This window comes from Morus notabilis, unplaced genomic scaffold, assembly GCF_000414095.1.
Source record: "Morus notabilis unplaced genomic scaffold, ASM41409v2 Scaffold1649, whole genome shotgun sequence".
NCBI classification, from domain to species: domain Eukaryota; kingdom Viridiplantae; phylum Streptophyta; class Magnoliopsida; order Rosales; family Moraceae; genus Morus; species Morus notabilis.
The window spans coordinates 15,942-41,609 of record NW_010356696.1 but is presented as its reverse complement, the minus strand read 5'-3'; the positions used below and the strand labels follow the sequence as shown (position 1 = coordinate 41,609).

General features: G+C 33.9%; 4 protein-coding genes across 7 annotated transcripts in view; 3 read left to right on the top strand and 1 right to left on the bottom strand.

Annotated features, from left to right (window-relative positions):
* The first annotated feature begins 2,255 nt into the window (after positions 1–2,255).
* On the top strand, positions 2,256–11,413 carry LOC21389174 (probable protein phosphatase 2C 38). The gene is made up of 8 exons (XM_010088448.2): positions 2,256–2,468; positions 2,579–2,702; positions 2,814–3,223; positions 3,612–3,859; positions 8,299–8,679; positions 9,418–9,785; positions 10,401–10,637; positions 10,746–11,413. Exons 1-8 carry the CDS (start codon positions 2,428–2,430, stop codon positions 10,968–10,970), a joined length of 2,034 nt encoding a protein of 677 aa, XP_010086750.2. The 5' UTR covers positions 2,256–2,427; the 3' UTR covers positions 10,971–11,413.
* A 1,024-nt stretch (positions 11,414–12,437) lies between these two features.
* On the bottom strand, positions 12,438–15,913 carry LOC21389173 (protein MODIFIER OF SNC1 11). Its single transcript, XM_010088447.2, has 6 exons — positions 15,466–15,913; positions 14,651–14,731; positions 14,392–14,526; positions 14,230–14,296; positions 14,036–14,098; positions 12,438–13,902 (listed from the first exon to the last, which is right to left on the bottom strand). The coding sequence occupies exons 1-5, from the start codon at positions 15,783–15,785 to the stop codon at positions 14,057–14,059; spliced, it is 645 nt and encodes a 214-aa protein (XP_010086749.1). The 5' UTR covers positions 15,786–15,913; the 3' UTR covers positions 12,438–13,902; positions 14,036–14,056.
* Positions 15,914–19,760: 3,847 nt separating this feature from the next.
* LOC21389172 (thylakoid membrane protein TERC, chloroplastic) overlaps positions 19,761–25,668 on the top strand; it is a 6,602-nt gene continuing 694 nt past the window's right edge. Inside the window, exons 1-15 of one of the 4 annotated variants that reach the window (XM_024172975.1) lie at positions 19,761–19,921; positions 20,005–20,091; positions 20,924–20,979; positions 21,080–21,156; positions 21,427–21,514; positions 21,670–21,750; positions 21,843–21,899; positions 22,764–22,845; positions 23,173–23,222; positions 23,434–23,490; positions 23,594–23,672; positions 23,956–24,014; positions 24,579–24,636; positions 24,724–24,852; positions 25,076–25,337. In XM_024172975.1, the coding sequence (XP_024028743.1) occupies positions 19,774–19,921; positions 20,005–20,091; positions 20,924–20,979; positions 21,080–21,156; positions 21,427–21,514; positions 21,670–21,750; positions 21,843–21,899; positions 22,764–22,845; positions 23,173–23,222; positions 23,434–23,490; positions 23,594–23,672; positions 23,956–24,014; positions 24,579–24,636; positions 24,724–24,815 (1,071 nt within the window). In that variant the 5' untranslated portion in view covers positions 19,761–19,773 and the 3' untranslated portion in view covers positions 24,816–24,852; positions 25,076–25,337. The other 3 variants (XM_024172930.1, XM_024173003.1, XM_024172894.1) reach the window with 3 other exon arrangements.
* Positions 25,362–25,668, top strand: part of LOC112093824 (glutathione S-transferase L3-like) — a 4,436-nt gene continuing 4,129 nt past the window's right edge. Inside the window, exon 1 of the mRNA XM_024173152.1 lies at positions 25,362–25,394. The gene's annotated coding sequence lies outside the window, so the exon portion shown is untranslated. The remainder of the gene's footprint in view (positions 25,395–25,668) is intronic.

The window sequence follows — 25,668 nt, the reverse complement described above, 5'->3', positions numbered from 1 at the left end:
AATTTTTTTTTTTTTTTTTTTTTTTTTTTTTTAAATTACTAACCAAATTAAAAATAATTTTTTAAACGGTTTGGGCGATTTGGTTTAGACAGTTTAAGATTTTTTCAATAATTCATAAAAATTATAAAATCGTCAATCAATAAAAACAAAAATAAAATTCAAGTTTATGTTATAACTTAAAAATGGCAAATGTATAACAATACATCATTTAAAGTTTTAATACAAACCAAGAAAAACATGATAGAGTGTATTTTATAAATGTAGAACCTTTATTATGATCAATAAAAATTAAAATAAATATAAAAAACATTTTAAAAATTAAAATATCATATAAGTATATTTTTGAGCAGATTATTGGGCGGTTTGGTCCAAACCTCCCAAAAAAATTAAGTTAAAAAACGATCAAACCACCCAATAATTTAAAAATAATTAACGATTTGGTTCGATTGGGTTTTAGCAGATTTTTTGAACATCCCCGCTAAACATTGCAGTCTATGTATTATTTTTTTATATTATTATTATTATTCCTGAAATTGGATAGGTGGATACAGAATCTACACTGTATGGTAGAATTAAATGTGAAATTATCATTAAATTATGTCTACAACTACAAAACTATGATGACATTAGAAAATCAAACTTAAGAGTAAGTGATTCGAATTCTACACCTTATAACAAAGTTAAATGTGGTATTACTGTTGGACTATTGTCGCAACCAGAGTATGTTTCTATATTGATCAGAATCCATTCTACTTTTCATGGTCTCATCAAAGTCACAAACGTGTGCTGAAACATTATTTACTGAGCAGGAAAATAAAGATATATAATTATCGTGGCCCCAAGGCCGCCCCAACATTAAAAAAAATAATAATTGAAAAGAAGAGAAAAGAGAGGAGCTAAAGCATTGCCAGTATACATCTTAGTAAACGTGTAGCTAAACTTTTTGTAATAAGACTTTTAAATGTGACACCTACCTCTTATTGCTTTTGCCACATAAACATCACATGAGTTATCTGCCAAGGCTCTCACTAGCTCCTTTACATGGATATTTGTAATATATGATGATCGTTAAGAATTAGACATTCTAATTTTAAATTACCAAGAACAATAAAATCGTAAAAAATACATCAAGTAAAAATTGACACATAAATTTATAGAAGTTGGCCTTAATTTGAGACTGTTCTTCTTTCAGCCGTTGCAGTAATTTACTGTGATGAAAAAGAAGTTTAAAAGAAAAAAATCGCACACCTTACAATTCTCCGTGTTTTCCCTAACCTCACTAATGGTGACCCGAAATTACACCTCTTCGTATAATGAAAATTAAGAAAACTGAATTTTACAAGTGTGAAATCCTCAAACTTCCTCGTTGAAGTTGAGTTTCAAAGCTAATATTTAAAAAAAAAAAATTTTGATAAAAAGAAGTAGTACACTTAGTAATGTTTGTTTTCCCGAATATTTGAGGCAGAGAAATGGGAATTATAAAGGCTAATAATTGAAATGAACAAAACAAGCTAGATGAACAAAGACATTAGACAAATCAGGAACATCACGTGCCATCGATAGACCAGAAGTAGCTACATGGCAATATTTATTCCGTGATGTCTTCCCCAAGTTTCAAATTTTGAAATACACCCATCCACACTCTCTCTCTTCTTACCAATAAATGCTTCTGCATATTATCTGTCTGTATTTGATATTTCTGATATATTGAATACATATATCAGAAAGCAACATATTTTACTATGGAGTTCAATGTAATTTAATAACTTCCAAGTACAATACATGTGTGTTAGGTGAGTTTTAACAGTTTGATCCAATCTTGAACATGTAAAAAGACAAACAAAAAAAAAATACTAAGCTCAAGTTTTAAATATGTATAAGTATAACCATGTAATTATGATACATTATTTCAAGAAGAATAATCCTCAAAAAAAAAAAAAAAGAGAGAGAGAGAGAAAATCTAGCTTCCTTATCAAGGGTCCTCCAGGCAAAAAGTGGAGTCTGTTAATGTTTATTGCAGTATCTGAAGCTTGGGGTACTTAAAGTGGAACTTTATGAAAAGTGGGTTAAGTGCAGACAAAGAAAAAATAATAATAATAAATGATTTGAACATACAAAATTCTGGTAAAAAAAAAAAAAAACACTATGGCAGTAATAAAAAGGGTCACATTAACCAACATACTTATGAGTAACTTTGGGAGTGTCTCCTCCTCCTGGCTAAGAGATATAAATCATCTGAATAAGTGAGTCTTGGTTTTCTAAAATTCACAGTGGTTCTTTGCAACAAGCTCAGATTTCTTTTTTTCTCTGTCCAAAAGAAGAAGGAAAAAAAAAAAAAGAAAAACACCCCACATTTTCCTTTTTGTTTCTCTGATTCTTTCATACCACATTTGCAATCTATTGTGCAAGGACAGAAGAAACAAGCAAATGAAAATGATGGAAAGTAGTGAAGATGACAGGAAATGCAGGTAGGTTCTCATTTTTCTCTCTCTTTCTCTTTCTATATATATATATATATATATGTGTGTGTGTTTATGATTTATGTTCAAAATGTGATATGGGGGTGGTTGTATATTAGTGATAAGAAGATGGAATTAGGAGATGATGGTGTAAAGACAGTAGAGTGCTTAAGAGGAAGACTTCTTGCAGAGAGACAAGCTTCAAAGACTGCAAAAGAGGATGCTGAGCGCATGAGCAATAAGGTAAATCAATTAAAGACATAAAAATTTTAATCACATTTTGATTAATACCCTTTTTTTTTTGTTGAAGATTTTTTGACCCTTTTTTTTTCCTTTTTTGGGTGGGGTTCTCAGTTGGTAGAGCTAGAGAAGATGCTGAAAGAAGAGATCAGATTGAGGAACAAAACTGAAAAGAAGCTCAAATTCCTTAAGGAGAAGCTTGAGGCTCTAAACATTTCATCAATTTTGGCGGAGTCAGAGCAGTCAAGTAGTGAAGTCTCTAGTAGTACTACTAATGAATTATCAGAAGAAAATTATTCTGATTTTCAGGTTACAAACTCAGTAACCAGTTCACAAGAATCAAGTCAAAATCCCTCAAAGAACTACATTGCTAAGGAAAGTCATGAAAAAATTCCTCACCACAATGAAGACAATAGTCCAATTGGCCAAGATACTACTACTAGCATTTCAAGTTCTGGTTCCCCAGAAGATTTCTTTGACAACCCAAGTTGCAAATATGAAGATTCCAAGTCTGAACATAATAGGTACTTGTTCTTTTTATCTCCATACTTATCTACACAAGGTTTTCATATGGGTACTAATATTTTCTGTACTTGTTCTTAGGAAATTTAATTATACCCTAAAAAACTACAATGTTCAATTGGACAAATTGTTATAGTTATCATATTATTTTGGCTTATTTTGGCATGAACTTATTTCATACATTCATTTGAAGTTGGATTTTTTCCGAAGAAAAAAAGTAGAATTGGAGATAAAAAAGCTTCAAGAAAAAGAAAAACAGATAAAACTAAACGGAGATAATTCAAAATTTTTGTCTCGATCTATGCCGTCCGAAAACAAATTTCTGGCTCCGACACTGCATATGGGATTTGTTTAAGCTAATGAAAGACTAATTTGGTGATGTGTGTTCAGCTCTGCAGAGTTGAAATCTCCAGCAGCAGATAATGAAATCAGTGGTGATGATCATGAGGATTGTGTGGACAATTCACTTGCACTAGTTCCAATGAGTTTGCCCGATCAATCTCTAGTGGCGGCGGCCTCCAAGAGCAGCAAGGAAGTGAAGCCTGTTCATCACAATGTTGCTGAAGTTCTTCACTCACTGAAGTACATCAGAGAAAATATTCAAAAATCAAAGGAGATCAGACGTATGGTTAGAGTTGGCCCAACTTAATAAATAAAAATAATGTTCATTTCCTTTTTTAGATGGCATTACAAAAATGTGACTTTGTGTTTAGAGAATAAGGGTATATTGTCTTTATATTGTGATAAGTGATAATACAAACATATGATATATAAAAGTAGAGTATATGGATAAAGATATATGTGTGTGTTTGTGGATGTAATAAATTTCGTTTTTGACGGTACTAATATATGATTTCACAGATAGCATGTGAAATGGGGGAATTTGTTGCCCTTTAAATGCCTTTGGTTTGGGCCAAACTTTTTTTTTTTTTTTTTTGCCCTTTTTCTTTTATTTTTGTTTTCCCAACTCTAGTGAATTGAATTTCAAGAGTTTGGTGAAATGGGGTCATTTGTTTCCTGTGACTTGCACACGTACAATTTGACAGCAAGGCTTATATTATATTATAAGATTATTTTGTAAATGCCCCCAAAATATCGATCTTTTTTTAAAATATTCCTAATTTTTTGAAACTGTTCGGAACACCCTCGATGCATAAAAAACTTCTCAAAACACCCCATTTGTCCAATCCGTCACTGATATGGTTATGTGACATGCATGAGTAGTTTATCAGTTGCTAAATTTCATTCAAAATAACAATTTCATTCAAGATACCCTAAAGTAGGATTTTTTTTTTTCAAAATGCACTCCGATTTTTAAAACCATTTAAAACACCTCCATCCGTTCAATTTCGTCTATAAATCAAACTGATATGCTTACATGGCATGCATTAGTAGTTCATCATCAGTTGCTAAATTTCATTCAAAATCACAATTATAACTGGAATAATTGGTTGAGCACTAAAATGTTCAGGAAAGGTGAAACATGCCTTAATTGCAAATAGTGGAGTTTTCACAGTGAAGTAGGGATACTTCCACCAAAAAAAAAAACTGGTAAAAGCCCTAGACAAAATTCCCCTTAGCCAGGCATGCAGTCCAGTCAGTGCTTGGATTTACATGTAGCCCATCACATGTCTAAGTACATACAGACAGCGCAATTGTGTCCGATATACACTTTCAAGACAGTTCTTTTTAACAAAATTGAATTGGTCTGAGAGTTGCTACTACTATTCCCAGGAGAGCAAATATTTTCCCTGACATGGGAAAAAGATGACGAAACCCTTTGTTGAACCACACACTAACAACAAGTTGCTACTTAAAAATAGTAAACTAACGCGATATCAGAGCAGTGAGCATGAATTCGGAGTTACATTTTTCTATTAAGTTGCTCGACTTTATTTGTTAAATAGTGGTTTTTAAAATAGATGGTGGTAATCTAAAATGGTATCAGAGCAGCGAGAGCGGAATAGGAGTTGAACCGAAAATTCTAGCCGAGTTGTAGTAGTTTGACAAAGGGTGGTTCGCTAACATGAAACCAAGAGTAGTAATCAAACTCTAAAGCTTAATGAAATTTAACAGGTCAAACTTATAGGCGTTGCGTTCTTGACTTTGATTGTGAAAAAGAGATTTCCATATTGCTTGGCAAAAGAGACGGGAAGGTCATTATCATTTCAGGATAGGGCCAAAAACAACCAGGAAGCAGCATGTCGTTTGTCCAAATAAAAGTGAAACTGATAAAACCCACTTCATAAAATAAATAAATAAATAAAAAAGAAGAAGAAGAAAGATTGCCCATCTTGGCCTACCTACCATTGTTAAAAAGAGGATATTGACATATATGATTGTTACTACAAAAACTTAAAAAATTTAAATGAGAGTAAATAGAGACTATATTGTACACTGTGGAATTAATAAGACCATCTTGTGGAAAGATAAAAAAATTAATTAAATTCTTATAAAGAATCAAACCAATAGATATTTAATCATCCATGATCAAACCAAAAGGAGTTCTGATTTTTATTTTTTTTTTGGAAGGAAATTGATGGTCCTAGACATGATCCAAGTTGATGATGAACATGCTTTTGTTTGTCCCAATATTGGTGTCTCAGTGCGTGTACCGAAATCTTTGTTTGGTCCTCATCAGCGGTCCTCGTGATGCTACAATATATATATATATATATATATATATTTCTAATATGTGCAAAGCACTGACCATAGAACATTTACATCAAATTTTTATTCCATTCAACTCTTTTGCCTTTCTTGACTTGGTTCTCAACATGAATTTTACTGCAAACTAGCACTTCTAACATACGCTTTGTTTGAAAGTGATTTGAATATTCAAAAGGCATTCAAAACATGACGTTTTAGAAAAAGAAAACTTGGAAATGAAATGAACTTAACACAATGTAATGAACTCTTGTGTTTTCTTTGTCATTCCATATAAACGCACTCTCTTATCTTTTCTTCCCTTTTTGGTTTTTTAGCACTTATGCTCCTTGAACTTTCAGTGATTTAGCATTTTTATACTTAAAATTTTTTTAATTGACTATAATAAACTCCATTTTTCTCCTAAATTTCCAAAAAAATAGCAATGAACTCCGCTTGTTAGTTGGAGTTAAATTTAAGATGTGACCAAAAGGATCTTTTAAGGATTAAAGTACTAAACTACAAGAAGTTTTAAAGGGCTCGTTTGCTAAACCATTATATTTACTAGGTCTAAAATTTAATTCCGGTTAATTGAAACTATTTTGTAAAATTTAGAACTAAAGTGCAAAGAAAAATAATTCAGCGGCAAAAGTGTCAAACCGCGAGAAGTTTAGGAAGTACATCTACTAAAATCTCTTTTTCTTTTTTCTTTTATTTCTCTCGTTTGGTGGGTCTCTCTTGTACTATTTCAATCCGTTGAAGGGCATTTTCAAAGATTAATACTTGAAAACCAATAAGACGCTGAAATGTTTTTAGAACGGAGAGGAGTAATGGCGTGGCATGGGTCTCTGGACAGTGTCAAATAGAACTCCAAAGGGTTGGTTCCAACTCATTGCCAACTCTATACTTGGTTAATATTAGTTTGCATATGTTTATTACTTCCAATGAAGTTAGTGATACAATATACTTTTTGCGTATAACACTAAAGACCCGTTTAGTTCGCTGATTTGAATTTTTAATTCGAGTTGATATGTGATTTTATGTAAGAACTTTTTATTATAGTAAAAAAGTTAAATGTGACTATTGCTGAGAGCTTTTTACTGTAATAAAACTCAAATTTTAAACTCAAATCAATAAAATGAACGAAGCCTAACTCATTTGTTCTCTAATTTGCACGCATTTTTTATTCTAAGTTATTTTTGACATAAAAGTACTTTTAAGATTGTTTATTTCACAAGAAGAGAGTAATTGAGAGGTCAATGACAATGCACAAGAAAAAGGGGTCATCAAAACAGTCACCAAAAAGGCCAAAAAAAAAAAAGAGAGAGAGATAAGAGTGGTATAGTTAATACTAGTTTGCATGTGTTTTTATTACTGCCAATGAAATAGTGGTATAATATGCTTTTTGTATATAGCACAAACTCATTTGAACTCTAATTTGCATACATTTTATTACTATTCTAAGATTGTTAATTTCACAATAGAAGAGGTCAATGACAATGCAAAAGAAAATGATCTTTCAATTCAAAACAGTTGCCAAAAGAGCCATGAAAATAAGATTTAAAAAAAAAAAAAAAAAAAAAAAGGGAAAAGAGTAGTTTAGTTAGGACACGGTTTTGTGTAGAAACAACTACCCTTTATTAAGGGGAGTTAGGAGAGGAACGGGCGGCCACTAAACCAGACAAAAACAGGTGGAAAAAAAAAAAGTTGCCATTTTTATTTCTTATTCTTTTGCTAACAAATAATGGTGGATTACCTGCTAAAACAAAGGTCAGAGAACTCCAAATCAAAATCTCAGCCATGAAATTTCAGTAGAGAGAGCCTCAAAGAAGAAAGAAACCCACTTGGCCACAAAAACATTAAACAAGAGAGAGAGACAGAGAGAGAAAGAGAAAGAGAGAGAAAGAACAAACAACAATGTCAGAACTTGTGGTTTAAAATCTTTTTTTTTAACTTTTTTTTTTGGCTCTCCCCCCACATCTTAGATCTCATCTGACAACAATCCGAAGATCTTCTGCCCAAACAACTCCAAGGCCTTCTCTTATCCTTTGCTCCCTCCCTCTTTAGTGTTTTGATCACATTCACTTCCTGATCTTTGGACCATTTAAAATGTGTATGTGCTTTTCCAGCTAAGTCTGTTTCCTAAGAGATGTCACGCATGGAAAAGCTCCCAAAAAAACATATGCAACAACCCAGATTCAAGGTACACAGAACCAGCACACACCGCTTCCATATTCTCTGAACTCTTCTCAAGACCACATTTTTATTTATTTATTTTTTTTTTTTCTATTCTCCAGTTGATTTTGCCCATACCCTTTTGGAGTTTTGGTCTCTTTATCCCAAACTTTTTTGTTTTTCCCATAATGATGGTGTCTAGTGTCTACTACACTTACTGGGCATGACAGTATATTTAGTTTTGCCAAGTGGGTTTGATCTGAATATCTTCATTTGGAAAATGAATGTGAAAAAACATCGTTTATATTGGTAAAGTTTCTACTTTTATTTTTTTGGGGGGCAGAAAAAAAAATGGTTAAACCTTGTTGGAAACAACCTTCTGTGGATGGAGATGAATCTGGTGGGAGAATTGATGGGTTGATGTGGTACAAGGATCTGGGAAGTCATGCTTATGGCGTTTTTTCAATGGCTGTGATTCAAGCCAATGCTGTGTTGGAAGATCAAAGTCAGCTTGAATCTGGGCCGTTGAGTTCCACAAGTTCAGGTCCTCAAGGGACCTTTGTTGGGGTCTATGATGGCCATGGAGGACCGGAGGCTTCCAGATTTGTTAATGACAATCTTTTCCGCAATCTTAAGAGTATGTATTTTTCTTAATTTATTTCCCCTACTTGATTTTTGTTTGATGTGTATATATATACATGTGTGTGTGTGTGTGTGTGTGTGTGTGTGTGTGTATATATATTGTTCAGTTTTGTGCAATGACAGTTTCATTAAGTTGTTTTAAGGTCTTGATGGTTTTGAGCTTTCAAAGATCAAGTACTGAGCTGAAGTTAAACAATTGTGCAAACTGCACTAATCAAGTTATTTACTATGGCCACATTGTTTTAATTGTACAAAACCATAGTTTGCCTTGTAGATAGAGCTCAATAGGGTAAAGTTTTATTTATGTTGCTGAGGAACCAACCCTTCTCTATCATTTCTTCAACTTTTGTTTTCCTAGGCAACCATAGCAAAGAATAAGAATGACAATTATAAACAATTTTTTGTTGTTATAAGGATAGAGGGTGGCATATGCAGATAATTTTGGAGAGTTAATGCATTTATTTGTGGCATATGGATCCTGCTCACGAAGCAGACTGTCCGTATACGCCTCACTTACAGCAATGGGATTGATTGATAAGAATGAGACTGTCATTTGTTATAGTCTTGAAAAAAGTCTACTAGCTATGTGAAACTTGACTTTCTAATTATGGTTTCGATATTATTGATTAACGCAAGTTATGAAGTACTAATTGACTTTCCAACCATATATCCTTGTTTAGAGCATTATATAGTCACTGAGACTCTTTTGCCTTTTTGTCAACTATGTATGCAGGAGTGGCATCTGAGAACCAATGCATATCGGAACGAGTTATCAAGAAGGCTTTTTTGGCCACAGAAGAGAGCTTTCTCTCTCTTGTTGAGAAACAGTGGCATAGCAGACCCCAAATTGCTTCAACTGGGACATGTTGTTTGGTGGGAATAATATGCAACGGGATGATATACATTGCAAATGTTGGAGATTCTCGGGCGATTTTGGGGAGAGAGGAAAGGGCAACTCATGAAGTCAGAGCTATTCAGTTATCCGCAGAGCACAATGCAAGTATACAATCAGTGAGAGAGGAATTGCAGGCAATGCATCCGTATGACTCGCAGATTGTTGTGTTAAAACACAAAGTTTGGCGTGTGAAGGGGCTCATACAGGTTCGTTTTTTGCCATTCTAGCAATTCCCAAGTATTCTGAAAGATGCAAACTTTTGTTGATTTTATAGCATGAAATTCATCCCTAGTGAACTTAGCTATCTTCAGTGGTATGATATAAATGCTTTTTGCATTTCCATTCTAGATTTATTTATAGTGAAATTTATGCTATGGCAAGGACTAATTTGTTAAGATCAGAAGAAAATAAAGCTTAAGTTGTTGAAAATTTTTAAGGTTTTTCCCAAGCCATTAGGACTCAGGTTTTGATAAGAGCAAAATGTGGTGTGATTTGCATCTCTCTCAAACAAAAACGAAAGTGTTAACAACGTGGAATACAGGAGGGGAAACAATAGAACTTTTGTAACTAAATCGAACAAGATGAATGCCGCTTTGCGATATCAATTTTGCAAGTACTAGACTTCTTAGTATTGCAGAAGCCGCCGAGTAAAGGAAGGGCAACTTAGATACTGAGATCTCCTCAGATTTTCAAGAGCTTAGTGCGATTCTCCGACACTCATATAACGTCCTTTGCCATGAGCACCTATTTTAGTGTTGTAAATCATTGGACTGCTGAGCAGTAATCCATTTGTTTGATGGAGTTGCTTACCTCTTTTGCAGGTTTCAAGATCCATTGGTGATGCATATTTAAAGAGGTCAGAATTCAACAGAGAGCCTCTATTGCCTCGGTTTAGACTTCCCGAACCTTTCTTCAAGCCAATCCTTAGTTCAGAGCCATCAATAACAGTAGAGAAACTCAGCCGGCAAGATAAATTTCTCATTTTTGCTTCTGATGGCCTATGGGAGCATCTTACCAACCAGGAGGCGGTCGATATTGTCAACAACTATCCACGTAATGTAAGATTTGGTACTACTATGTACTCTCAGACCAACCTTCATCACCTGGTCTTCGTTGGTCTCAACTTAGCTCACCGCGTTTAACAACTCATTCCTTTGGTTTTGCAGGGAATTGCCAGGAGGCTTGTTAAATCTGCGCTCGTGGAAGCAGCTAAGAAAAGAGAGCTGAGGTACTCTGACCTGAAAAAGATCGAACCGGGGGTGAGACGCCATTTTCACGATGATATATCGGTCGTAGTTGTGTTTCTCGACCCCCATTTGATCAATGAGAACTTCCTCCGCAGCTCCCCTGTTTCCATAAGGGGAGGAATCCCTGCCCCTGCCAATTCCTAACAGGGGGTCACTCATTTTCTAGCTATCTTCAAGTTTGTCGAACGGTGATTACAGTACTAGATTGCTCGAAAATCTCGAGCTTCTCATAGTAAGAGAAACTATCCATACAACGAAATATACCTGGATCCTAGGCTTGATGGCTTGGAAGCACACACTATGAGACCTACTCAAAACTCACTAGGAGGACTTGGTAGGAAAACCTTGGACTTGCCTGCATCTTTCCCTGCTGTCTTGTAGATAAACTTTTACACATTGTTGATCTAAAAATGTATGATTTCTTCTTCTTCGTAATAGATAAAAGTTCTCATTCTTGTAATCTCAACCTTTTTCTTTACCCCCTTAAATGTTTAGATGACAATATCAAGAGCTCATCTCTAGTCCCGCATTATGTGTACAGTTTCACGTTCTCCGTTCACCATCATTTTCATTTGAAAGAGAGATAATCGCGGCAAATATGCGTTTTCCTCAAGTTATTGGTGGATTAATGCTCTGATCTTGCAGTACAATTTAAGGCAAATTAAGCTTCCCTTGGCATTCTAGATCTTAACAAGTGAAACAACCTTTTCAAGTCTTGGCTATTAATACTAGCAATCAACTTATAAAATCACAAACCCATGTTTTATCAAATGAGTTTAGAATTTCGGGTGTGATCATCATACTGTAAAAGAATGTAATGGAAAACGTAATAGAATTGAAAAAGAAAATAATAAAATTAAAGTCATTCATTCTTTTTTTAAGCGTTTACTTAACTATTAGTTAGTGTAATGAAAAAAAAATCTCATTCCTTTTCTTATATTTTACTAAGATTAAAAATAACAATGTTATGAATGTAATAACTAAAATTTCCTTCTACACAATTTGATAATTCTTGAATTATATATTAATTCATTAATAATAGACAAGTAAATTTAACATTCATTTGATCAATACTAAAAGAGTAAAGATTTCCTCTTCCCTAAATTTTGTAGAGCAACTAACGTATGGTTGGAGAATTTAAACCATGTAATTCGAATCATTTTCGATTTACGTGTATTTTTTGTAAGAAAATACTGTAGCGAATCATGAATCATGATTCGAATCGGAGAACGAATCCCTCTACCAAACATCATTATTAATAAAATAAAATAAAAACTCACTCCTCACTTTCTCTTTCCCTTTCATGCAAAGTAAACATACCCTTAATTCAGTCTAGATCTGGATTAATTAAACATTCCCTATATAAAAAAATTATTACGTTAACAGACCTTTCTTCCTTCTAGGTATTGTAGACAAGCACCAATCAGATAAAAATGGCCAAAAAAAAAAACATCGAATTAGAGCCTTGGCATTAAGGACCACAATACGTATTGGTTCCGATCCTGTCACTATTACAGAGGCAAGAATATGAGCAATATTTCATGCAAAATAGCAAGAACAATAGAAATAGTAATTCCCCCAAACAAAATAGTAATATTAATAATAATAACATGAAAAGCAAATAAAATTCCCTCCATCCAATTAAGTAACCTGGTCCTCCCAACCATTACTCCTAGAAAGGAAACACAAAAGAATCCCCTTACAAGATAGTAAGTTCTGCAGCTAAGAAAACTTAATATACAAAATGCATAATAAAGGTTACACAATCAACTCAGCTGACAAATATCACCCGTTCCAGTATCCCGCCTTGAAGATTCCGCAATTTACCCAGAGGCCAAAGAAAATTAACAAACACCTCCAAAGAGTTCACATATCTCAAACAATCCGCTAAGAATATCAGGAATTCTAAAATTAACGCCTAGGAAAAACACTAATCTTCGGGATCTTCTTCTAACAAAAAAGTGCCAACACATTCAAACATGTCCTTTCATCTGACAAATTCGCATTTGTTAGTCAACCCTTATTTCGATGTGCTTAAAAACAGCAAAGAACGGAACTCATCACAAAGTAGCACATTGCCTCGATAATTTTTCCTGATCCACTTGGAAGTAGCATTGAATGTAATTCATCGCCATGTAATGCAAATGATGACATCTGATTCATGTATTAGGTTAGTAGTCATGCACTGTCATCAAGCAGAAGATGAAAAATAAAACCTCAACCACAGTCAAACACTGTTAGCCCTAAATGTTAAACAGTCACATGTCAGTCGGCCATCCGCCTTAAATGTCTACGATCTTATTTATGTTTATCCTTCTCTTAGGGAGAGAGATGGCTGTGGAAAAAGAGTTAATGTGGTTTGGTTTAATATGGCGAATAAACTATCAATCTCACCGCTGAGAGTTTAAAATCATCTACTAGCTAAATCAAATATTGCACGGCTAAATAGAAAATCTAAATAGTGGCTCCTACTTAAAGTTCATATTTCAGATTTTATTTTTACTTCTTCTCCAGATTAATTAAGGTCAGTTACACCACTCCTCATGTAGAAAGTGTAGAAAGTCAGCAAAGATTCGAGGCATAACAGTCCAATGAAATGATCTAAACTCATAAAACCAACTTCGCATGACCATTCAATACTATATGATGAATACGAAATATCCTGAGAGCATTGAGAGGCTGCCCAAAATGATGTGCAAACGAGCTAGGAAATAAGCCTGACTTGTTAGGTTAGAAAAAAACGTTGACTACCAAAAAGAGTAGTAAAATAGCTAGACACATTTTTTTCCCCTAGAGTTAAATTTCAGAATTCCTGGTATTCTTAGTAGATTAGAAGATATCTGAACACTAAGTAGGTAGTTGCTAATTCAAGACCTCACTGGGTAATAATGACATTAGGATAAATTCAACTGCGAGAAAGCTCCGGATACTGCCATGATCCTGTTAAACTAATTTGGGGAAGGTATCCAACAACAGAAAATGCTGCACATGAGAATCCTCGTAATGGTGACTTGGGGAGTAGACATGACTAGAACAAAAACACTTGAGGGAAATCACAGACTGTTAGAACCTAGGCCTGCAACAAATGAGGGAAAAACATAATCAGAACAAAGCACATAAAAAGTTCAAAATATTAGACAAGACAGAATGCATTAATTTGGAATAACTCATATGTTATCTACTAAAATGGACGTAGAAAGTCATCTCACTATTGAAGGAAGAAGCTTCCATCAAGCCCCTCCTCCAGCCTTTCCTGCAATAGCTGCATTACTCTGCACAAAAAAAAAAAAAAAAAAAAAAAAAAAAAAAGAAACATCAGCACTGCAAGAAATGCAAACAGTAAACAGTATTGATTGATTCATAATTAACGTTTTGCAAAAGCAGCAAGAGTAAGAAACTTTACCGGTTCAATATTTGCCTGTCCATTACCATTCGTTTGAGATAAAGAATTTGAAGGAGTGCTTGCAAACCTAAGAAGAGAAATTACACACATCAGCTCTGGCATTATGAAGCTCAAAAAGTAATTTAACTGAAGATGGGGGAAGTAGCTAGCAGTTATCCACACCTGATAGCTCTTGCTTTCCTTTTGTCATCTTCTACCGGATCAGTTTTGGAAGCTGGTGCAAACCTAGCAAGTCGAGCTTTCTTCTTGGCCTCCTCCTCAGGGTTGGAGGCTACTGGTGTACTAGACGTACTAAACCTAAGTAACAAAATAACAGAAAACAATTACAAACGTACAACAATAAGAAAAAAAATAGTCCCTTTTCAAAGCAATGTTTTGGAACAGTCAAAAGTGGCACAATAAAGAAGACAAAAGAAAGCACCTCTCTGCTCTGGCCTTCCTCTTCAGCTCCTCCGATTTCTTTGGTAATTCTGACCCACCAGATGAGGATCCAGTACCGAACCTGAAATAAAATCAACCAATATTTGAGAAATTCAATTACAGAAAAGGGGAAGGGGAAAAAAAAAAGCAGGAAAGCAACAAAAGGAAAATCAATTAAAAGCTCCTTATCTTTAAGTAACAAACACCTTTTCCTATTTAAATTAGCAACACGTTTGCAGCGGAACCAATATCCTACTCCCAATTGCAAATTTTAACTACAATGCATTACCTGATTATCAACATTCCGAATAAGTATTCTTGATCTTGAATTACAATTTCTTGGTGTTAAGGAAAATAAACTTCTTTAATTTATCCAAAAATTATCAACATAACATAAAAAGAACAGCAGAAACTCTAAAAACAACCCTAATTTGAATAGATCCCCAGAAAATTGGTAAAACAACAACATCAAAGATTGCGAATTACTTGTTTTCATTTCGTGCTAATTTTTCTCATTAAAACAAGTTTTGCCATTTGAAGTGACACCAAAATCCCATTCTCAATACCTCAAAAAATTCTAAAAAAATTCCCCTTGAAGTACAACATAAACAGCTATAATATAAATCTCGAGCATGTAAAATTACTGGGTCATCAAGTTTAGGATATTTCCTAAAGAAGCTACCACGAGATTCAACTTCTTTTCTTTTCCAGAAATATTTGACGGCAAAAAAAAAAGAACAGCAGAAACCCTAGAAAAAAACCCTAATTCGAATAGATCCCAAAGGAATTGAAAAAGAAAAATAGTATTTTGAATACCTTTCGGCCCGAGAGTTTCGCTTCTCTTCTTCGGTGAGCTGTACGGATATCCCAAACCTCTCGGCTCTGCGCATCTTCTTCTCGATATCGGAAACCGTAGCCACCGCGGCGGAGGCAGCGGTAGGAACCTCCGCGGACTTGGAAGCGCCCTCGGCCTCTTTTCCGGAGACGGAGTCGGAGGGCGACGGAGGAGCAGCGGACGAAGCGTCAGTCTTCGGGTCTTGGAGTTTGGCGGTGGGCGGGGCTGCGGGGTCTAGGGCTATCGTAGGGTTTTCCACAGAGGGATTGTTGTCGCTGGGCTTCTGCGAGTCGGTCGCCATTGGAGGGGATGTGGAGAGTCTCTGAGAGAGAGATGGATACTGCTCAAGAAAGACGATGAAGGAGAGAGAAAGTAGAGAGAGAGAACCGTTTGGTGTGGTCTGAGAGCACTCGGATTGCAGAGGGTTTAAATAGGACCGCAGAAAGGGTGCGATTTTCGGGGATTTTTTTTTTTGGTAATGTAATAATAATTAATGAATTTTTTTTATGAAATTCAAACCAGGGTGTGGAGAATATCAGGGTACGTACGGAGGATTCAAATCAGAGTTTGATATGAGAATTTAAATCAGTGTGATTTTAATTAGATGAATTTAGAATTATGATTTTATATTATTATTTAAAATCATTGTTTGTTTATAATCGCTTGGTTCGAAGATTCAAACAGGATGATTCTAAGCATGATTTTAAAACTATAACCATGATTCATGATTTTGGGTTCAAATCATGATTCTGAAACTATGATTCAAAATCAGGAGTTTGAATCACCTTGAATCATGATGGAGTGGTTTTAGAATTATGAGTGATTTTAATCACATTAGATTCTGAATCATGATTCAGAATCATCCAAACCAAACACTGATTCTGAATCATATCAGAATCATGATTCAAAATAACTGTAAACAAACACTGATTCTGAATCAGAATCCATAATCATGATTCTGGATCCATCTATCAAACGCGCGGAGATGTTTGGTTCATGGATTAGAATCATGAGATTAGAACTATTTTCGATTTACGTGTATTTTTTGTAAGAGAAAATACTGTAGCGAACCATGAATCATGATTCGAATCAGGATACGAATCCCCTTACCAAACGTCCATGAATCATGATTTAGAATCATCGTTTGGATATTCTTCATGATTTGGAATCTAATGTGATGTTAAACAAGCTCAAACCAGGATTTTAAAACCACCATTCTCTTGATTCAAGGTGATTCAAGCCCTTGATTATGAATCATGGTTTTAAAATCATGATTTCAACCCAAAATCATGAATCATAATTATGATTCCAGAATTATGATTAGAATCACCTTGGTTTGAATTCTCGTATCAAATGATTGTCATGATTTGGAATCACTGTAAACAAACACTGCTGAACTAAGATCCGAAATCATAATTTTAAATCCATTTACCAAATTGTATGAGTGAATATTTACGTAGGTTATAGAATACCAAAAGGTAACATCCAATGCAATGCAATTGATTTACAACATATGGTACAATTTGTTGGTACACTTTGTTCATATATATATATATATATATATATATTTTTTTTTTTTTGCTATTTGTGCTAAAAGCAATAGGATGGGAGAAAATGATAATAATTGAAAAACGACAATACTATATATAAAGAGCAATAACATGAGAAAATACTGTCAAAAATAAGAAAGGACAACAATGGTTGAAACGGCAACGACTACAACTAAAGGTCGTCACTCTAAAAACCAAGAACGATTAAAAGAACGCAAGCACCTAAGAGCATATCTAATGGAGCTCTAAATTTTAGTTAAATTATTTTTATCCATTTTAATCAGTAATTTTTTAGTGAGTCGCTATAATCATATTCTCTATTTTAACTAAATATAAATTATTTTAATACTTTTTTGGATTTAAAATATAAATAATAAAAAGAACAAATGGCTAACTACGTCTTACTAACTATATTTAACTAGTGAAAAATACTTTAATCAATATAGCTAACTATTTAATTAATATTTAGAGTAGAAAAAAGCTAAAAAAGTTAAATCATTAACTATTTTAACTAAAGAAATAATTAGCATAATTAGAGTAGCCGCGCAACTATAAAAAACAACAAAGAATAATAAAAGCGACAATTTTTTAAAAACGACAAGGGCTGACAAGCAACGACATAAATAAACAGCAAGACGACATCAACTATTAAAAAACGAGAATGAACGACAAGGATATCTACAAACTGTAGCGACTTGAAAATAGCGTCACACATACAATATTACGAGTTTTTTTTTTTTTTTACTCTTCTAGTATTTTGCTTGTTGTTCTCGTATTTGAGATTTTGTCGTTTTATACTTATTGTCACTTTCATGTCATTGTCGTTTATAATTTTATGTCGTTTCATTTTCTCATTTTGTCGTGGAGGCGTTGTTTTAAGTTTGTTTGAGCTCCACAAATCTACCAAAAGAGGTTCGTCTTTTTCTTCGACTTAACGACGTCTTCTTCCGTTTGGCTTCTCACTAGGGGTGTAAGAATTAAACTAATCCACAGCAAATGTCGGCCATTGCAAAAGGCCCTCTAATGACAAATTAATTTGCGTATTGTTAGAATTTTTTAATGGGCTATAGTTAGAATTTTTGTGTGGGCTGTACTGTTAAAATTTTTTGTGTGGGCTGTATTGTTAGAATTTTTTGGTGGGCTGTGTATTGTTAGAAAGGAAAATGTACTCAATAGCATATTTTAATCTGTGTAATTTGAGTAACCCGAGTCTACCTGAGGTCATCCGATAGGTTACAAGTTTGTGGGCTCCCCTTGCATGCAATGATGTGGTGGTGAACCTCTCATTCTAATTCAGTGCTCTCCGAACCGTGCGGGAAGGGTATTGCGGCCCAAAGTTTTCTCAACCCGCACAGTGCGGCTCGGCCCAACCCGAGCCTATCTAGCCGAATTACACCCCTACTTCTCACTGCCAACAATTCCAAAGTAGAAAAAAAAACTTTCTAAAAGAAAATTAGCTATGAAAAAGACGAGAAAATTGCTAGTAAGTTCTGTATTTTTATCATTTCCTCTTAATTAATATGATTATTTAACTAAAAAATATATTAATAAAAAATAATGAATAAAAATTTAAATTCATGCACTCCAAATCGACAACATTAAAACGACAATAGTTAATGAAAACAATAGTTGCATATAAAAAAGTAAGGATTTTGATGGAATCTTAAGAATTGATCAGATATTTCAATTCCTCTCCTTATAATAAGCTTAAGAACATAAATTTTATCAATTCAATTATTAAAATAATATCTAAACAATATAAAACAATTATCTTAATAAAAACAAATAAATAAATTAAATATTTTGTTCTAATTAATACCAAAATTATAACTTTTTATTTTTACTTTCATTTTCTAGCAAATAAAAAAAAGGATATGAAAAAAAACTCTTCATCAATCTCTAATAATTGTTTTACAAAACTATTTACGAGTGAAATATGAGTAAAAAATATTTGGATTTCACTAGTGTGCATTAAATTTTAGGATTATTCTCACTTTACTATTTAAACTTTGTAAACTCTTATTTTGTTTTTAAAATTTTAAATTTGTCTTATTCAAACTCTTTTATAAAAATTTTTAAAATTAGAGGGAAAAAAAGAGGTTAAGTGGGTTTTGTCCGTTTATATTTAATAAAAATTCAAATAAAAATATCACCTTACTATATTATTTTATTTATTTATTTTTAACAAAAATTATAATAAAAAGATTCACTTAAAAAATGAAAATTACATCAAAAAGAATTAAATGAGAATAATATAAAATTTAAAAGGTAAAATTAGAGTTTTTAAGGTCTCATTCATTTCGCGAATTTAAGTTTTTAATTCGAGTTGAGATGTGACATTTTTTGAGAGTTTTTTACTGTAACAGAAAAAATTAAATATAATATTTTTTGAGAACTTTTTACTGTCGAAATCGGTGAAATAAACGAAGCTTAAAATTATTCTAAAGTGACGAGGATGAGTTAAGTAATCTAAAATATTTTTACTGAGGTCCCGTTCACTTCGCCAATTCTAATTTTGCTACAGTAAAAAGCTTTCAGAAACAATCACATCTAATTTTTTTACTATAATAAAAAACTCTCATATAATATCACATCTTAATTCGAATTAAAAACTCGAATTAGTAGGGCATGATATTATTGTCAGTATTCCCGTTTTGGCTTTGGGATAAGATATATAAGAAGGGCAATGTTTCCCATTTTTCCATTTCTTCTTTCTTCATCGCTCGCAGTTGCAGAGCCATGGGTTTAGCTTCCGTCGTCCACAATGGACCCCACATTCATCCCAAGCTCGATCGTTGCTTCCTTCTTAGGGTTTCTCCACGATCTCAATCCCCAATTCGGACCTCCTTTCACTACAATTGCCGCCAAATTCCTCGCCTTCCTACAGGTTCTCTCTCTCTAAATCTCTGTTTTTTTAAGTTTCCGCCATTATTGTTGAAAGCTCAGAGCCAAAGCTTACTTCTTGTTTAGCTCGTCGAAGTGGCCGATGCCAATTTTCGCCGGTTTCGTGCTCGAGAGGGACTGAACAGCGGGGCGATTTGTCTGCCTCAGCATCCGGTGAGTGAGTGGTTCCTGTGTCACTGAGTGTTGTTGGTTTCATAGCGGATTCAAATCTGGATTTTTCTGAGCTGAATTTCTGTTTTTGATATTGTTTTGAAGCTAAATTCGAAAAAAAGGTGATCTTTCATTCCTAATCCGGTTGTGTGGTGGACTTTTAAGCTCATTTCATGAAATATCTGCTTTGATTTGAGTTAGGATTAAGCGAAGATGGCTTAATGATCTTGCAATGTGAAAAAGAGGGAAAAAAAAACATGGCTTTATCTTCCAATGTATTTGTATTTTGATATTCTTCCTTTTTTTTTATTTCTCAAAGAGAAATGATGCACATCATGAAAAAATTATTTAGGTTCTGGAGAAATGGCTTATGGCTCCTCCTCTCCATTAGATTATACGGGCATTCTAGTGGATTTCATGTTTTAGCCTCCCATTTGGCTAAATTGCAAGGAAATAAATTATTATTTTTAAGTAAATTGCATATTCGATATTGTGGTTAATCATTTACTTACCTGATCAGTCTATCATTTTATATGCATTTGATCAGTCTACAAAATATGAAAAATAAATAAATTCAGCCATTTGTTGAAACGTAGTTCTAAACTTGGTTATTTCTCTTAATTACTCTATGTTGTATTTTTGATGTTTTCTCAAATGGGAACTGAATTTTAAGTGTATAAGCAGTTAGACAAATAATTTAATATGTATAAGTGTTTTAATATAAAGTGGTATCATGGTTCTGTACAAGGGAAGGGCATTGATTTGACATGCGTGATGAAATTAACAATGTTGAACTTGATAAATCTCACACTTTCCCTTTCATTTGATAATTCAGAAAAGACCAAGGAAAATGAAAGATATGCTTCGTCTGTTAGAAATGTGGCCTTCTGGGTGAGTACTTGCCTGCCCATGTAGTCTGGCTTGTGTACTTTCCGCTTATTGATTCTGAGAGCATTAATAATAACATCGGTGGAATCATTGATTACTATAGGTAAGCACTGCGGTTGCATTTGGCATCGGTTTGGGGCTTAAAGATGGAGTCGAAAAGGCGTCGGAGTTTTTTGCTGGGTATGGAAATCTCGCATTCAATAGCGTTTCAAGTTTCAAGAACAAACTCTTTATTTCCGAAATCACTAGTCATTGTTTTTATAACAAAAACATGATAAAAAATTACAATGTTTAATCGAAAGTACTCTGAGCTGGTATGAAATCCATTCATTGCGTCTTTCATTGACTTTGTAGTCTTAGATTGTCTCAGAAGTACGAACTTGGTTTTATTTCCCTTGGCTTGGATTGGTCATACGTGTTTCACTTTGATAAATGTTGTTCTATTTTCAGGTATATATTGGAGCAAAGCTTGTCAGTGGATAACATGTTTGTCTTTGTTCTAATCTTTAAGTACTTCAAAGTGCCACATGCGTATCAGGTGTATATCAAATCTGTATATATTGTTTTCAAATAATGCAGCGTTATGGCTTAAAAAAGCACTAATTTCTTCATAGAAGTTATTGAATTGTTTTTACATTAATACCGTCACGTGCAAGCTTGTGGTATTGAAAATTTGTGATGATGGAAGTGTAGAATCGGGTACTTTCTTATGGCATTGCCGGTGCAGTGATATTTCGTTTGACGATAATACTTCTTGGGACAGCAACACTTCAGGTAAATTTCATGCTGTGTGTACATTGGCCGGGTGAGCTTGTTTGTGCCAAGGGCCAACTTTCTAAATCCTTTCCCCTTTATTGTTGTTTCAGAGGTTTGAGGCAGTAAACATTCTACTAGCTTTGATACTACTTTACTCATCGTTCAAGGTGAATATTCTACTCAAGAAGCTTTTCACTACAATACTAAACATATGTTTTTTTTTTCCTTTAATTTTTTTCCCCGTATATCACGACTGTTATTAGTTTATGATTAAATGGTGTGAGTTTGCAATCATTCGTTTGGTATGAGTATTCAAACTAGAGTGATTCTAATCATGATTCTGGAATTAGAACAATGATTCATGATTTTGGGTTCAAATCATGATTTTGAAATCATGATTTAGAATCAGGGGTTTGAATCACCTTGAATCAAGAGGGGGGTGGTTTTAGAATGATGAGTGATTCTGGTTTAAAATATCATATCAGATTCAGAATCATCTAAACCAAACACTGATTCTGAATCATGATTCAGAATCATCGTAAACAAACACTGGTTCTGAATCAGGATCCAGAATCATGATTCTGGATCCATCTACCAAACGCTTATTTAACTAATGGCCCGTTTTATTTCAAAGGTTTGAACATAAAGTCTGAACAAAAATTTAATTTTTTGTGGCCCGTTTGTTTAGATTTTTGTGGAAGAAAACACAATAGCAAAAAAAGGTTTACAGCAAAACTTCTTGGTTCATACCTAGGAAACAATTAAAGACTAAGCAATTTGTAACACACTAACACTAGCTCTCTAGAGATGATAATTCGTAGCTGCTTCTGATTTTGTGCAAGCTTGAAAACCACTCTCAACTTCTCCTATATTTGTGGTTTCAAGATGTTTGTGGTTTAAATTTAATATGTCGTAACACGAGCAGCTTTTGTTCTTCATTGCCCATGTAAAGTTCAGCTCGTGGTCTTTTATGCTAATCTTTTAGGTTAAATGTCTCATGACAGTAAATTGTGTTTGTCATGTTTCGATAGCTATTTGCTACTGAAGAAGATGACACTGACCTATCTGACAACTTTATTGTGAAGACATGCCAGAGATTTATCCCTATCACAGGTAAGAACTGATGCTTATGTGTAGGTTATCTGATGGTTTAGGACTTGATCTTTTTATATTCTTGAGTTTCCCAATTTATAAAAGGGCAGATAAGGCATTTCTCAATGCAGTTTTATGTGTAAAAGAAAAAGGAAAGTACCATTGAAGGGGTTATTTTTCTCCTGCAAATTTGTACAATTATATTCTTGGGCCATCTGTGTTTAGCCGGTGATTCTCAACTTTTATTGATAGATATAAGGAGCAAGATTAATTCATACTCTAATCTTGATTAAGTTTGTGCTGACTTAGCCCTCTTATTCCCCCCTCCTTTTTCTTGAATTCTCGCAGCTAGTTATGATGGCAATCGATTTTTCACAGTTCAGGATGGCGTACGGAAAGTAAGTTGTTTACGAGCTTTTGAGTTTTCAAAATTTTATTTAACTACCTGCGTAGTAAGCAGTCCATAGGAATATATACAAGCTCCAAAATATTTAGCAACTTTTCTCTGGACCCACTAGCTCTATTTTCTGTTTCTCAGAACAAACTAAGATTTCATGCTTTATATTGATTTCTACTTGATTTCTAACAGGTCTAAAACATTTTGGGCAGGCCACACCTTTACTTCTCACCGTAGCAGTTATTGAGCTCAGTGATATTGCATTTGCAGTAGGTTTTTTCGCCCATCACTTATGTCGGACACTGTTTTTTAGCTTGTTATAATGAACTAATGCTCAATGTAACATTAATACGATGCCTCATGCTCTTTTAGGTTGATTCTATACCAGCGGTATTTGGTGTTACACGGGATCCTTTCATAGTATACACTTCTAATATCTTTGCCATCATTGGTAATTCTTGCTACTTCTGTATGCCCCTCAACGGATAATTGGATAAATTTATCTCTCAAGTTGATAATATTCGTATTTCGTAGAATGGTGTTGGATTGAATCTTATGTGTTCTCTTCAATGTTTCTATTTCCAAATTATCATACCATCTGATCAAAATAATTCAGGCCATTAAAAGTAACGTTCAATTAAATTGAGGCTCATACTTTAGGTCTAATACAAAGGTTACTTGCATATGAATATGCCAATAGATAATCTAATCAACAATATTTCTGACAAATGCAGGTTTAAGGTCACTTTACACTCTAATTTCTGAGGGTATGTCGGAATTGGAGTATTTACAGGTATAAAGTTGATTTGCTGCATCTGAATTTATAAATTTTCGTACTTTTTTTATTGCCAGTCAAAAATTCCATTCCCTTCTTGATTTGTCTGGAGTTTTAATATAGGTGAACTAAATGCTTGAGGCTTTTTTTTTTTTTTTTACTTTTTTTTTCTCCCCCTTTTCCGGAGAAAAAGTTTTTGTAGGAGCTCTAACAAGGAAGGCCTTATACATTAGTGATAGAAGTCAATTTGGAACTTTTAACATTCTTGGCTTTGGTTGATAGTATAGGTGCTAGATGCTGTTAATGAGGATCTTGATAACTTGGATTATGTTACCAACATACCGCTCACTTGATTAGATTAAGGTTTTGCATTTCATACATATCGGCTCAGTCTAAATTGTAATGACATGAATTATCTTTGCCCACATACCACACGTTTGATTAGCGTAAGGTTTCAAGTTTTGTGCATACCGGATTATTGTCTGAACGTAATCCGTTTTTGTACCCTCTACTCTTTTTATGTCGACGAGTTTTGGATTTGTACTTAATTGAATTTCCGATTTCCTCAATTCTCCTTTTCAGCCATCCATTGGCGTTGTTCTGGGCTTTATCGGATGTAAAATGATACTGGACTTTTTTGGTGGGTACTCACTGGAGCTCCTTCTACCGTTTTATACCATATCTTCCATACATCCTAATATTCACATTTCCTCAACTCTTTCTTCAGGATTCCATATATCTACAGAGGCATCCCTTGGTTTCGTCGCTACAAGTCTTGGCGCCGGGGTACTCTTAAGTTTGTTAAAGAAGTCTGACTAGCTTAAGAAGATGTCGAGTTATCAACCTACAGTAACAGGTGAAAAATTTTGCTTGTTTATATGACTAAGGTATTTCTTAGTTGTTGCTCTCATTCTTCTCGCAATTTTTGGTTATTAGTTCAAGCGGATCACAGCTTTTTTTTTCCCTCTTTTTTCATGTACTGGCAAAACTATTGAATTGTAAATGAGAAATGAATTTAATTCTTTCTTTTTGCTTGGAAGGCCTCAATGTAATGTTTTTCACCTGTTTTATCGTTGAAGAGGACGATGATTTAAGGGTGAGGGACTAAGAAAAGAATCCATTGCACCAATAACCACCGATTCATTTTCTACCATGCAAGTAAATTCGACATCAGAAGACAGCAAACATTTGCAGGGACTGCTTGTAAATTGGTGCACTTGCCTGAACCCGAATCAGTTTTTGGGTTAAATTGAGCAATGATACTTGTATCTCCTGAGAAAGTGGGATGACGTACATAACATCCTAAATTTTCCTTCAATCCAAAACAGTCTTGGGATTGAATTACAGGATTCCAGATTCTTCCATCTTGAGAATTAGACAGATGATCATCTGCACAATGTATGCATTATAACCTTCGGATCCGCAAGGATAGTTAAAATCATAATTGGATTCAAAATTATAAATCATGATTATGATTTTAAAATTAAAATAAGAATCACCTTAATTTAAATTTTCGTACTAAATGGAGCCTAAGAAAGTGAAATAAAACATTGGGAACTTATATGTGTATGACGTATATTATCTATGAGTAGGTAGTTCATGTTATACTCGGACAAAAAAAAAAAAAAAAAAAAATGGATCATGTTTTATAAAATTGTGTATCAAATCATAT

What these genes read in the sequence shown, in the direction of transcription:
- LOC21389173 (XM_010088447.2), bottom strand. Translation starts at nt 15,785, where the DNA reads ATGGCGACCGACTCGCAGAAGCCCAGCGACAACAATCCCTCTGTGGAA. An exon ending in CGAAACTCTCGGGCCGAAAG is followed by an intron (nt 14,732 to 15,465) that starts GTATTCAAAATA and finishes ATTTTATTTCAG; the next exon opens with GTTCGGTACTGGATCCTCAT. An exon ending in AGGAAAGCAAGAGCTATCAG is followed by an intron (nt 14,297 to 14,391) that starts GTGTGGATAACT and finishes TTCTCTTCTTAG; the next exon opens with GTTTGCAAGCACTCCTTCAA.
- LOC21389174 (XM_010088448.2), top strand. Translation starts at nt 2,428, where the DNA reads ATGAAAATGATGGAAAGTAGTGAAGATGACAGGAAATGCAG. An exon ending in TCTTTTCCGCAATCTTAAGA is followed by an intron (nt 8,680 to 9,417) that starts GTATGTATTTTT and finishes CTATGTATGCAG; the next exon opens with GAGTGGCATCTGAGAACCAA. An exon ending in GTGTGAAGGGGCTCATACAG is followed by an intron (nt 9,786 to 10,400) that starts GTTCGTTTTTTG and finishes CCTCTTTTGCAG; the next exon opens with GTTTCAAGATCCATTGGTGA.